The 13,577-nt window shown below is 35.1% G+C and overlaps 1 protein-coding gene and 1 long non-coding RNA gene across 2 annotated transcripts; both read right to left on the bottom strand.

The window, feature by feature from the left end:
• Nucleotides 1-4,338: 4,338 nt before the first annotated feature.
• Nucleotides 4,339-4,936, bottom strand: LOC113735688 (uncharacterized). The gene is made up of 2 exons (XR_011842182.1): nt 4,782-4,936; nt 4,339-4,697 (listed from the first exon to the last, which is right to left on the bottom strand). It is a non-coding gene; the product is annotated as an uncharacterized lncRNA (long non-coding RNA).
• An 88-nt stretch (nt 4,937-5,024) lies between these two features.
• LOC113735689 (uncharacterized) lies at nt 5,025-8,153 on the bottom strand. The gene is made up of 4 exons (XM_072084037.1): nt 6,564-8,153; nt 5,525-6,478; nt 5,198-5,450; nt 5,025-5,086 (listed from the first exon to the last, which is right to left on the bottom strand). Exons 1-4 carry the CDS (start codon nt 8,151-8,153, stop codon nt 5,025-5,027), a joined length of 2,859 nt encoding a protein of 952 aa, XP_071940138.1.
• Between the last annotated feature and the right edge of the window lie 5,424 nt (nt 8,154-13,577).

Here is a 13,577-nt window from a genome sequence, read left to right as displayed (position 1 = left end):
GAAAGAATGTTTGATTTTCATCTTTCGTCTCTTATCATGTCCACAAGCCAAGGGTTGGATTAATTTAGATTTACTTTAGACCTCGCATATGTTGACACTATTCAACACCTTACAAATGCAGTTCTCCTAACTGACAGAAGAGCTGGAAAATTCAAGTTTCTACTGTCTTTAACAGGACAGTGCATGAGTTGATTAAGAAGCTGATGTTGGAGCAACTCACATCAAACAGATGATCATGTTGGAGCCTGCCTGCAGGTTACAAATTCAGGGCTTCACAGGAGACGTCCCTGGAAGCCATGCACATGCGTATTAGCTGAGAACTTTACTAGGCAGTAATTTGTCCCTTTCTTATGGTCAATTACACAGCGATGTGCATACAAAAAAGTGCTACTAAGTTGTCACTCAATCACTCATTCTTCTTTGTATATATATATTATATGATCCATATTATCGATGAGACCTTGATCTTGTAACTAATAGCTACCTTTGAGGCATCGAAAATTAGAGATTTTGATTTCAAATCCGCATTTTCCTGACTGCTTTTTAAATTCCATCGTTCTCCCCGCTTAAAAAAAAAAAAATCTATATCTTTTCTTAAGGACTTTGCTTATGCACCCCAACTCTTATAAAGTTAGAACAAATGCTGTCTCATTTTTCTTTTGGGTGGTTATTTACTTGGTAGCACAAATGACTGGTTGAAGACTCAAAATGACTTGGGTATATATATAATTAATAGATCACGGATGGTATTGACCATTATTCCATCTTATCTGTAGTTGTTCTAACTTCTAAGCCTTCAGGAATTACTGGCTCGATAAAATTATCTTTGCTCAAATGCTATGTCAACGTCTGGCTTTATTTGAAAATTTGGAGCCAAATATTTTTCTCATACAATGTGAGCTATTGTCCGTCACTCCCAAAGGCCAAAACCAACTTCATACTAGTATTTTGGGTAGAACTTAATTCAACCTTTAACTGAGAAAATATAGAAAATTCACTGCCATGAATTGGTTGACCCCGCATACTGATCTCCACCTACAAAATTTTTTAAGAGATCAACAAATTAATTTAACAGTAGTAAATCCTAAAATATGTAGCTACACAACAACACAAGAAAGTTAAAATGAGATAGGATTTCCATATTATAATGCATGAATTGGTGCCTCAAAGGTGGATATCAATCATGAATAATAATAAAAAGAAAGCATTATTAATGTGTACAAAAGTAACAAAAAACATGTGTACATTAGATGTTGTGTCTCCAATTTTTTCAAAGGCATATCATGATCGCAAGGTAATTAAAAAAAATAGAAAAGTTGTTGTACTAGCTTAATTCGATTAATACACAAAGTAATTGTACAAAAAAAAAAAAGCCTAAAGTATGATGAAATGGAAGCAAGTTGTTAGTTAAGCTATGGACCTTATTTTCATCTTTGCTTTGAAGTCCTAGCTTTACCACCAGATATTTTTTGATGAAACTAGCTGGCATGTTGACATCCCTACAACAGTCAAGAAAGTAAGAAAATGTTAAATTTAAGTCTCAAGAAAGTCTCAATAGTCAACATAATTGTCATATCTCAAGCATGAAAAAATTACTTTTCTGGATTGCACTTTTTCTGGATTTTTTGTAGAAAAATTACTGTAGCGATTTGATATATGTGAGATAAAAAGATGATTAGAAAATGTGTTCACGGAAAACGTAGCAATTTTTCTTTGGAAAATTGCTGTCCAAACAAGGCCTGATTTACATCTGAATTTCATCCCTTTTTATCTAATTCAAATTTTGCTTTTTCGAATCATATAACAAAATTTAGATATTGTAATTCCAATTTGTCCAATATGCTTTAGAGGAATTTCTGTGATCTTAGGATTTGAGTGTGTGTCTCAATTTCATCCTTCCTTCTAGTATGGCTTACTGCAAAACGTAAACCTACAGAAAGTGTCATTAACTAGGTCGTGATAACTTTCTAAATTGTACGTGCATGCATTATTCCACTTTTCAGAAGCTTATTATCCCCCTTTTTTTTGTTACCATCTATAGCAATATAATAATCAAGCGAAAAATAATAATACAAAAATCTTAGCTGTTCATATCCACCCGCGGATTTAAGGTGGGGGCACTGGGGGCACGGGCCTCCACTGCCCCGATTAAATTGCTAAAATACTTGTAGAATTTTAATATAATTTCAAGTGTGCCTCTGGAGTTTTTTGACGAAATAAGTGAAAAAATTACGTGGTTCACTTAATTGGTTCATGAACTAATATTCTAAAAAAATATGTATATCACAAAATTCCATTTGAAGTAAACTAAAAAAAGGCTTTTCATTTCAGATTAATCTTCTATACACTGACAATGTATACACTTTCACCATTAAATGCATGACACATAATCCGAATTTGAATTTGAAACTCAAATTTTGTATATGTATCGTATATCCAACCGTAATAGTGTATATACCGTCAATGTATATAAGATTTACTCTTTCATTTTAACTTGTTGGTGAATATTTTTTTTTGCTTAAAAAACTAAAAAAATAGTAGGTAAAAAGTTTTAGTGTTGCTTTTGCCCCCACTGAGAATTTTTTCTGGCTCCGCCACTGTTCATATCCCTATGCTGTCCTATATGCATTAATCTTTCAAATCTTTCACTAAGACAGATGCAAATGAAAAGTACACTGCAACTTCTTGCTTCTAGAGTTGAAACATCCGTGACCTTTCATATGGTTTTTCAATTTATAGCCTTGGTTATATGTTGAACGATAAGTGATTGTTAAACAAACAGATGAAGCTGGAATGGAATGTTTTGCTTGACCATATCCAAGATCAACAAGACAATTCTGTACTTTTTTTCGAATGGATGTCATGAACCAAACATCAAACCATTTGAAGCTATATTGCTGCTTCTCGTGTCATGTTAACAGCCACTAAGCTACAAGTAAATGTTTGGATAGATGGTTTAAAGGCTATAATAATACTATATCTGCATGTACATTAAGGTTTTTCTTGAACGGAATAAAATACTAGATTGACATTAAGTTTTTTCTTGAACGGAATAAAATTTAAGATCAATTTCAATTAACATTTGAAACATTGAAAAGAAGGAAAAAAAGAACTTTTTTACAAGATATGTCAACATTTCAGTCCATATCAAACATCATTCAGGATGGTTGCTACTAACAATCTCCGACTGCCTATTCCTGCGTAAGTTACAAGAGATCCTAAGTCTCAGAACAAAAGAAGGCAATTGAATTGAAAGAAATGCAAGCAGCAAACATTGTTGAGGGACTTACCGAACCCTTCGATATTGAGGAGACATTAGAGGTAAAAGGCCACAACTTTCCCTGAAAGAGTGAATTAAAATAGGGTTAATCGCACTTTATCCCATTTAAGTATAGGCCGTTTCTCACTTTACCCCCCAACGTTTGTTTTTCCTCAGTTTACCCCTTCCGTCAGCAATTGCACCGTTAAAAACTTTAAGATTTCGAATTTACCGTACGAAAAGGGCCGTTGGTTTTAGCAGACAACAATGCCCCTCAATGGTGTCTGATGCTTTTAGCCTACCTTTTCCCTCAAAGAGCCGTTGGTTGGTTGGTTTTAGCCGTTGGTTGGGTTTTATAAAAGGAGGTATTTTGCACCCAATTTTTCTCATACATTCTCAAAGGTTCCAAAGTTTCTAAAATTTCTCTCCAAAGTTCCTAAAATTTCTCTTTGTCAACCAAAAGCATCATAAAATGTCACAAAGTGCTTCAAATGATGTTGGAAGATCACCCCAAAAAATGTGTAGATGTGGTAAAGAGGCACCATTGTGCACGTCTTGGACACTTGAAAATCCGGGAAGAAGATTTTACGGCTGCTCAAATTACAATGTAAGAATTTTTCATTAATAATTTGTTAATATTGTCTTTAATTTTGCTCTATACCTGAATTAGTTAGAAAGAGTTTAAACAACTAATTATTTTTTTAATTTAGAACCGACACGCATGTGGGCACTTTGAATGGGTAGATCCTGAAGTATGTAGCCAAACAAAAGAAGTAAGTGCAGTGCTGCAATCTAGATTGCTGGAGCAAAAGGAGAAACTAATGTACTTGCAAAGGAAGCATGAAAAATTGGCAAATGAGCATGAGAAATTGAAAAGCAGATATGAAGCCTTAAAAACAGAAGTCTGCGTCTTACAAGTTGAAAACCAACAGCTACAGCAACAATACATGATGGTCAAAGCTGCTCGATTTTCATCATGGAGAAAAACACTAGCCATTACATTTCTGATTGCTAGCATTTTGTATATGTACTCTATTTCAGAACCAAAAAGTAACAAAAATCTGCTTTATCTACCATAGTTGTAAGCAAATATGTATGAAAGAAAGTTATATTAAGTTAAAAGTATTTTACACATCAGATTACATCTTAGCATGTGTCTGCATGGCCACCCAAACAAAGGCCATTTTAGTAGAACCCAGCCAAAACATGATTCTAGAACATGTCCAAATAATGGGAAAAGAAAAACAACATCAGCATTTCTAACATTGCTGCAAAGGTAACTTCAAATACTAGTAATGACAAAAATAGCAACAGCAACACCATTTCACATCAAAACACATTCAGGTGTGCGCATAACTGTTGAACGTCCAGTTGCAGCAGTTGAAGATCCTTGGGTAGAAAACACAGCATCTCCAAATCTAATACTCTTGGTTTGAACCTACATGGATGAGGGGCATCTTAGTGCATCAAACTACTACTAGGGGTGGTAGCATGTAAACATAGCCAAAAGACTTGAACTCACCATTCCAGTTTTAGTAGCACCTGAATTGGTTTTAGAACTTCCAGTTTTAGCATCACCCAACTTGGTTCTTGGTCTTTTAGTTGTTACTGAAGTGGTTGCTTTTGAACTTGTACATGGTACGCTGGTGGGAGCAACAACAGTAGTTGAACTCAAATTGGCACCATATGTAGGTGTTCTTGTCCACTGTATCATCAATAGGAAACAATAAGTGAGCACGTATAAAATGGCCATGCATGCAGAGTTTTAAAATGTAGGCTTACCAGTTGGGTTGGAGGGGGCTGGCCAGTCTTTGAAGTACTTGGAATCTGCATAATAAAGGTAGTTTTTAATCATTGCAAGTGTCTAAAATTAAATTAGTTACATACAAATACAAAAGGAACTCACCATGCTATACTCAAATGGGATATATGTTTTACTTGTTGATATCCCTTGACCATTCCAAAGTCCAATGCCACATAGTGGCCCATTGTTATGGTCTGAACCCCTACCCTTACCCCTGCCCCTACCTCTACCTCTCATTTTAGCTCTAGTTGGGCCTCTTGCAGTTGTAGATTTAGTCACATCAGCATTTTGCACAACATCAGCATCAGTATTTCTCTCAACAGCAGCATCAGCAATTGTAGAGTGGCCTCTACCAGCTCCTCTTCCTCGTTTAGTAGGCCCTTGCATCTTGCAATACATCAAAAAATGACAGTCAGATGTAGATAGAAAAAAGCCAAGCAACATATATTGATTGAAGTTACCTGTGCAGTCACTGATTTTCTTTGCCTCACAAATGAACAACCAGTGACCTTGCAACTTCTGGCATTGTGGTCAGTATGACCACAATGACTGCAGTGAATTGGCAGCCCTACTTTAGATAGTTTTCCAACATGTAAGTCCTCCAATGGAGCCTTTTTTCTAACTTTCTTAGGCCTGCCTGGAGCTATCTTCCTACGAGGTGGGAGTAATGTATCACTGCTAGCATTCACCCAATTTGTTTGGTCTGGCATAGGCATAACAACACCAGCATATGCCTTTACATATGTTTCTACTGAGTAGCAATTATCAACATATGCATATGGATCTTTGTTGTCTTGCACAAGTCCAGCACATGCATGGACACATGGAATTCCTGTCATATCCCACTCATTACATGTGCAAGACCTTTGAACTGCATTAACAGCAAAAGTTCCTACTATACCAGTCACCTCATACACCTCTCTTGTAGACACAAGTGCATCAAACTGAGCTACCTGTTTTTTCCTCTCTTCAATTTTCTGACAGATCCTCGGACAAATATGAGACTTCACCTTCTGAATCCAGTCTCTTTTTTCTTGAAATCTGCACATAATCTGTCTTCGAATGGCCTCAAACATAGTCAAAATAGGCTCTTCCCTAGCATCCTTAATGTATTGATTGAAGCTCTCACATATATTATTACTTAAAAGGTCACATTTTGTCCTTGGAGAAAAGGTGTGTCTGGCCCATAGGTTAGCTGGTATGGAACTAAGCCATGCATGTGCTTCTGGGGCTACTAAATGTAACTCTCTCATTTTGCTTTCATAATGACAGGGTAAATAAGCCCTGGCTGCCCCCCACATTAAATCTCTTAGGTGCTTATCCTTGAATTTCAGTTTGAAATTAGCATACATGTGTCTAACACAGAATCGATGCTCCACTCCAGGATACTTATTCTCAATGCAATCAATTAATCCCTGACATAAAAACATAAATAACAGAATTAGTGAAAGGAGTGAGTGAGGAATAAAGGAAAGTAAATCAGATTGTAGTGGTGCTGACCTTTTGTCTATCTGATAGAAACACCCAACCCCTTTCAATTGGAGTGCCAATGGCATCAGTAAGGCTGTCCAAAAACCACCCCCAACTATCTTTGCATTCAGATTCAACAAGTGCCATAGCAATTGGGAACATCTGGTTATTAGCATCCCTACCAATTGCAGACATAAGCTGTCCTCCCATGATCCCCTTAAGGTGACATGCATCCAGTCCTATTACAGGCCTACATGCATTTACAAAACCTTCTTTTTGTGCAGTAAACATCACAAACATTCTCTTGAAGATTGGACTTTTACAAATATTGGACTTTTCAGTTACAATAAATGCCACTGAACCTGGATTTCTTTGTAAAAGTGTAGCACAATAGTCTCTTAATCTTGCATACTGCTTTGCACATGACCCTTTCACTGCTTCCTCTGCTTTCTCTCTTGCTCTATACATTTGAGAGTTTGTACAGTTCAGGTTATACTTCCTTTTTATGCTCTTCTTGAACCCTTTTACTTTCATATCCGGATGGTCAGCAATGTCCTCCATAAACATCCTAGACAGCCACCTAGAATTTGCACTCTTGTTCTTGAAAGACCATGGACATCTATGAGGTACGCCTTTAATGGACTTCACTTGAAGTGTAACTTTGCTTCCATTATAGCCACTAGCATATATTCTCCATCCACATTTATTTGAACATATAACCACAGCTTTATCTTTGTCATTCTTAGTGAAGGTAACTTCAAATCCATTCAAAATTGAATACATTCTAACTGCAGCTCTAAAATCATAAATATTGCTAAAAATTCTGCCTACAGTCAATTCAGGATTTTTTAGATCCCTTTCCATGTTAAACTCAGGAAATTCATGCTCCATGCCTTCATCATTTGAATCATAAACTGGTTTAAGTATTTCATCATCACTAACATCTTCATCATCGACCAGTTTTCCATGACCTTTGGAGTTAAGGTATGCATTATATTCTTCACTAATCAGTGCCACATACTTAGCATAATCAGTCTGTTTTAGGTGACAATCTACTTCACCACCATCCCTCTCTACATCATCTATAGGGTCACATGCGTCATTTAAATCATCCCCATCTAGGAAAAAATCAAAGTCAGAGTCATATTCAACTTCCCTACAACCATCCCTATCACCTTCTTGTGAAGGATCTGAAGCATCACTTTCGGCCTCATCATTTTGGGGTTGATCAGCATTAGGATTTAGATTTTGTTTTCCATTAACCTCAATATTATCCTCTGCAACAGTTCTATCAGCATGCAAATCTTCTTCAGGGATCTCACCAACATAAAGTTGTATGATGTTTTGAGTTCTATTTACCTCAAACATTTCTATAACAATCTGGTCACTGTTTAACAGTTTAAGACCAACCTTAAAGTCAAGATTCCTAACCCTATAGTACACCTCTGTTTCATGTGATATTCCAGCATCTTTAAAAGCATCTCTTAACTCAAAAATTGACATCAAATCAGGGTCAACATCATCAAAATTAGCAACTTCTCCCCCCACATACTGTAAATTTGGGACATAGGCAAAATGGCCTCCGTAGTGAACCTCTAAAACATAGGTTTTGAAGTCCATTCTTCTGTAATCACACAAAGGTAATTGTTTTTAGTGCATGCACAGGTAATACAGAGCAAGTATCTTTTATTGTCCCACAAAAATAAAAAATCCTAGTTTGTCTATCTAACAGCCAACATATAACCATCCAAATAATCAAAAAATCCAGCAAATTAATAATTAAAAAAGACAAACCCATCGTTTTCCATCCTAACCCGACAATGACTTGTTATGAACTTTAAGGGACCACACTAACAGATTTCAAACAAATAATTGTCTACATATTAAAGCCCATGCAGTCATTAAAAAAACCCATACCATTGTTTCTGTGCAATAAAATTGATTAACAATTACAAATTTCTAAAATCGAGAAAAAATTGCAAAATCGAACCTCATAGATCTGCCCAAGCTCTCATAATCTCCTTTCACAATCTTCAAATTCAATTCTGCCGTCTGTTAACAACCACATCGATTACCCATTTTTTCATTCAAGATTGCACCAGAATTTTCAATTTTGTTAGTGGACGTTTTGCTAAGGCTTCGGGCACCAGTGAAGAGAAAGTAACCCGACAAAGAAAAAAAGGAAGAGAAAGTGACCCGACATAGTCAAAAGGGGACCTTTGTCTGTTCTGTTCCCTAATTTCTTTTTCTTTTTCTGTCCCATGCCAGATGGAGGGAAATTTCCCTCCATTATTTCAGGGTAATTTTGGAAACTTGCATTTCATAAACCAGCGTATATGGGTATTTTGGGTTGTTCAATGTTTTCATAAGGATATTATTGTCTTTTCAATATTCCGTTTATGTCAATTAGAGTTGACTGTTAGTTTTTGGGGTAGACTGAGGAAAAACAAACGTTGGGGGGTAAAGTGAGAAACGGCCTATACTTAAAGGGGATAAAGTGCGATTAACCCATTAAAATATCCAATACATGCTGTAAGAAATTAGAGCAGTATATGTATTTATTCCAAAGCTTAATCAATTTAGTGCAGGCAAATAAAGCCTTACTGCTTCTTACAGCCAACAAGTTGGAACCAAACTTGGCGCTTTCTTCCACAAACACTCGAAGAATCAACCACAGTTTGTGTGGGAATATTCAGATCCTCAGCAAGACCATTTTTGTCTTCTTTTCTTGGACGTCCTCTTTCAGACTTTTTTGGTCTAATATCCATGGATGCTGATCCTATACCACTTGATTCACTTGTTTTGATTTCGGATGCAACAGCCTTTTTGGTAGCAGACCTCCTACATCTAGATTTTGTTACACCTTTCGCTGACTCATCTAGAGATTTCAGAGAGTCGTTTATTTCTTTCGGTGGTTCCCCTCCATGCTCTTGGCTGCTTTGCACCACTTGTTTCATTGAGGGCTCAAAGGCGGCACAAAGATTCTACAGAAGCATCAAAAAATTAATGTCTTATTCAGGCAAAGAACAACATATCTTTAGAAAACAAAAAACAAAAATTTTTTTTTTTACACTTACCGAATTACTTGATATTTGAGAACTATTGCTGTCTACTTTGGGAGAGTCCATCCTAGATAGAGAAGCTCTCTGGGGAGAAATAAACTTTCTTCTGGTGTACTCCCTTTTCTGATGAGCAATCGGAGCAGTTGGATTTGAGGTTTCATTCCGACCAACTAAAGAAGAAATGGATTTCTCCTTTCTCCTAATGGGCAATGGCTCAACAATGGGCTCAATTTCAGTTTCCACTGCTTCATTGGATGGTTGATAAACTTTGCCTTTTCCTTTTTTGTCTACACTAGGAGCTTCCGAAGTTGCTTGGTTCATTGGAGGATTACCAACGTGGTTCTTGGCTTCACGAGCAAGATCCTGCATTCTTGGTTTCATCAATCTATGTTCGATGAGTAATTCATTTATAACGACATACTTGTTTCTCACAGATTGCCAACAATAGTCGTGCCTGTTGGTTTGGAAAAGGAAGAAATTTTGAATGAGAATCTCTACACGAACAATGCATTGTTTAAAGTATGATGAGTAAACTATGGTAAGCTAAGAAGTTAATTATAATTTATGCACATGATGATTAAAGATGTCTTAATTTCTTTCGTCCTGATGGATTTGATCTGGTAAAACATTAAAAGATGCAGTCACTACTAAGAGGCAGTATCCTCGTCTAACAGCCTTTATGGCACTGTATAGTTGAAGTTCATACTTCTAAACATGTCATGGAAAAGTGTTATAGTGCCTCTAAGTCAAAATGAAATTTAAATTCAACATGAACATCCCATTTAATTCTAAACTTTTTTACTAGAATAAAACCAATTATAGTTTAGGCTTGGCACAACTTTTGCACCAGCTCCGTTTGGATTGGTCATTTTTTTTAAAAATAAAATTTTTAAATACAATACTATAGTAATATACAATAATTCAAAAAATATCTAATCCATACAATATATCAAATATTTTAAAAAAATTTTATAGTAAAATTTTTTCATATACACCGCTACAGTAAAATTTTTCAAAAATACTCCAAAAAACAGTTAATTCAAACGGAGGCAATTGCATGTTTTTCTTTGCATGACACATCGTCTAATCATGCAATTTAATGCGAATACATGTTAATACCTAACTACTTACCTCAAGCAAAGGGCCATTAATTAGACTAATTAACATGTTATATCCTAAGAACCAAGAATACCTGATTTTTCACAAGAAGAAGTGTAAAAGAAGATTAGTTCATACTTGAGCCTGTGCACTTTGGACAGTTGTACAAGTTTTCTTCAGTAATCTTTCTGGTTATGCACTTCTTGCAAATTGTTCAGACAAATGAGCAAAACCAAAATTACATTAAATTTAGTCTGTTTTATACCATGGAACAATCTAAAAAGGCGAAATAGCAGCTACAAAGATGAAATGCACAATAATATTCACTACATCACAAATTTGAGGAAAGCCAAGATCAGAAAAATTTATGTTAGTGCCTGACAATTGACAAATATTCTCCCAGGATATAGCCTTGAAATTCAAAGAAATTTCTCTAGTTGATTTTGATGAGGTTTTGTTAGATACAAAGATTACAATGCAACAAAGAGAAAATACAATTTTCTATTTCAATTTTTTTTTTTTGCTTTTAGCAACATGGTACCAACAGAACAAGAAATAAAATGAAACCTGCCCCAACTTTCCCCAAAAAATAAAAAATTTGATGAAAAACGAAAAATCTGTGCTTTACTATTTGTTACCAAAACTGACACCGTGCAAACCCTGATCACAAAAAAAAAAAAAAAAAAAAAAAGTGAATGCAAACTGAGTAAAGCTAGGATAAATTAAAATGAAGTTTCGAAAAATCAAATCCAGGGCTAGTGAAATTACACCACTGATAAAAATCAAATGAAATTTCTGAAAATCAAATCTGGGGCTAGTGAAATTACACCATTGATAAAAATTAGACATTTTATAGTAACATGGCGACATAGGATCTTGATCGGATGAGCATAAATTGAGAAAAATTCAATCAAGCTGGGATGAAATTAGGTAAATTTACATACGGAGAATGTAAAAGCCTAAGGAAAAAAATCAATAGGACCATGCAAGTCACAGATGAAAGCTTGACTTCAAACTTGAATTCACAAAAAAATTTCAAAACAACCTATGTCTGTGAATGTTAAAATTATTTGATTTAAGATTTGAATAAGAAAAAATCATGTAAAAGGAATATAGAAAATGAGGGGAAAAAACAGGAAAAAGCAAAAAAGATGCTTACTAGTATGACAACACTCGTCAATGGTCGTGCAATCCCTACAAAGTTTTTGGCAAATCTCCTGAATAAAGAACAAAAATAAAGCTTAAGGGGTAGAAAGATATCCTGTACCACATGATATTGATAAATAAGCTGTGACAAGTTAAGTATAATATATGCAGGTGCAAGTTATGAGTACCCTAATTGCCTTTCATCCTAATGGGTAGAAAATCAAATGATATAATTATCAATTAATTAAGAGGCAGCATTTGCTCCTCAAACAACTTTCATGACACTACATAGTAGTTGAAATCCGTTTCTCTAAATAAAAACATGGAAAAGCATTAGAGTGTCTTAATGAAATTTGAACTCAGTATGAACATCCTATCTAACCCTAAATTTGATGAAGTCAACATTTGTGGGTAATGGTTCTAATAGGTTGGGTTTCTTAGAACCCAAGTACTTTATGGGCGGGTTGGATTATTGATTGGGTGCCCAAATGATTTTTTTAGAAAACAATAAAGAAATTCTCTTCATATATCCTTAACTTATCAGATTAATACTTAACAGGTGGAAGGCCTTAATTTGTTTTTATTTGGATAATTGGTGGAAGACTTTGAGACAATTAAGATGGTTGGATATCAAAACCTCCCAAATGTGTCAATGTTAACTTCTCATTTTCTCTTAAATCAAAATTTTCGAAAAATCAATGGCCACAAGATCTCTAATTGAGTTCTCGACAGGGGCTGTCTTGAAAAATCTTCTGATTCCTTCTCAATCATGATGATTTTTGTTTATTTAAGATCACTTGATTTTGAAATCAAGTTTTAGATCTAACCTGAAAAGGTAGATTTGAGCAAAATATTTGCCTGACACATTTTTCTTGGCTGAAGGGTGGCATGGATTCAAGTTTTGTAGAGTTTGTCGGTTTCATGGTGGAGCAAGTGATGGGACTGCACTGAGCAATTTCGTTTATGGCTAGTAAATAGTTTAGATTCAACCATGTTGACACTATTGAAAAGGAAAAACAAAGTTTAATTTGATTTTTTTATAATAAAAAATTTTTAATGTACAAGGGACTTCAGAACACAAATCTTTTTTGGGCATAAAAATTGAGATTTTAACACCTATGCGTTGCATGAATACTGTGTTATAACTAATTACAAACACGTGCATTGCACGGATAATGCCTATGGTGATTTGATTGGACATTCAAATACAATTTTTTTTTCTGTCAAGAGTCAAAAACACACACATCCAATTAGATTAGAAACACTCAGGAGTTAACGGCTGAAGGACCCAGTTAAGAGTAATCTAAGGGGGATTCACGAGAAACACACGTCCAACCAATTGGTAACTGAACGAGAGCCCTATGGACAATCAAATACAATTGAAACACCTTTTTATGCGTATAGTTGAGCACAATTATTGAATCAAAACCAAAGAAAGCAAAAATCACATAAAAGGGATAAAAAAATGATTAAACAAAAAAAAAAAAAAAAAAAGGAAGAAAAATGTACATATAATAAGACTTCACGAGCAGGTAGTGTGCCTTGTAATAATGCATGTGTGGTGCACGGCAAAATTTGCTATCCAATTTCACCTCATCAAAATTGATACAAAAAAGCACTTATACAAATGCGTGTAACTAAACAATATCATAATTAATTTTTAAATCGCACGTGAATTGCTACAATATTAGTTTCTATTTACAATGCTGTAATCTCTAACTTCTAGATTTATAAGAAA

This window comes from Coffea arabica, chromosome 3e (assembly GCF_036785885.1).
Source record: "Coffea arabica cultivar ET-39 chromosome 3e, Coffea Arabica ET-39 HiFi, whole genome shotgun sequence".
Classification (NCBI taxonomy): Eukaryota; Viridiplantae; Streptophyta; class Magnoliopsida; order Gentianales; family Rubiaceae; genus Coffea; species Coffea arabica.
Note: the sequence above shows the minus strand (reverse complement) of the source record. Positions and strands in the feature narration are given on the sequence as shown.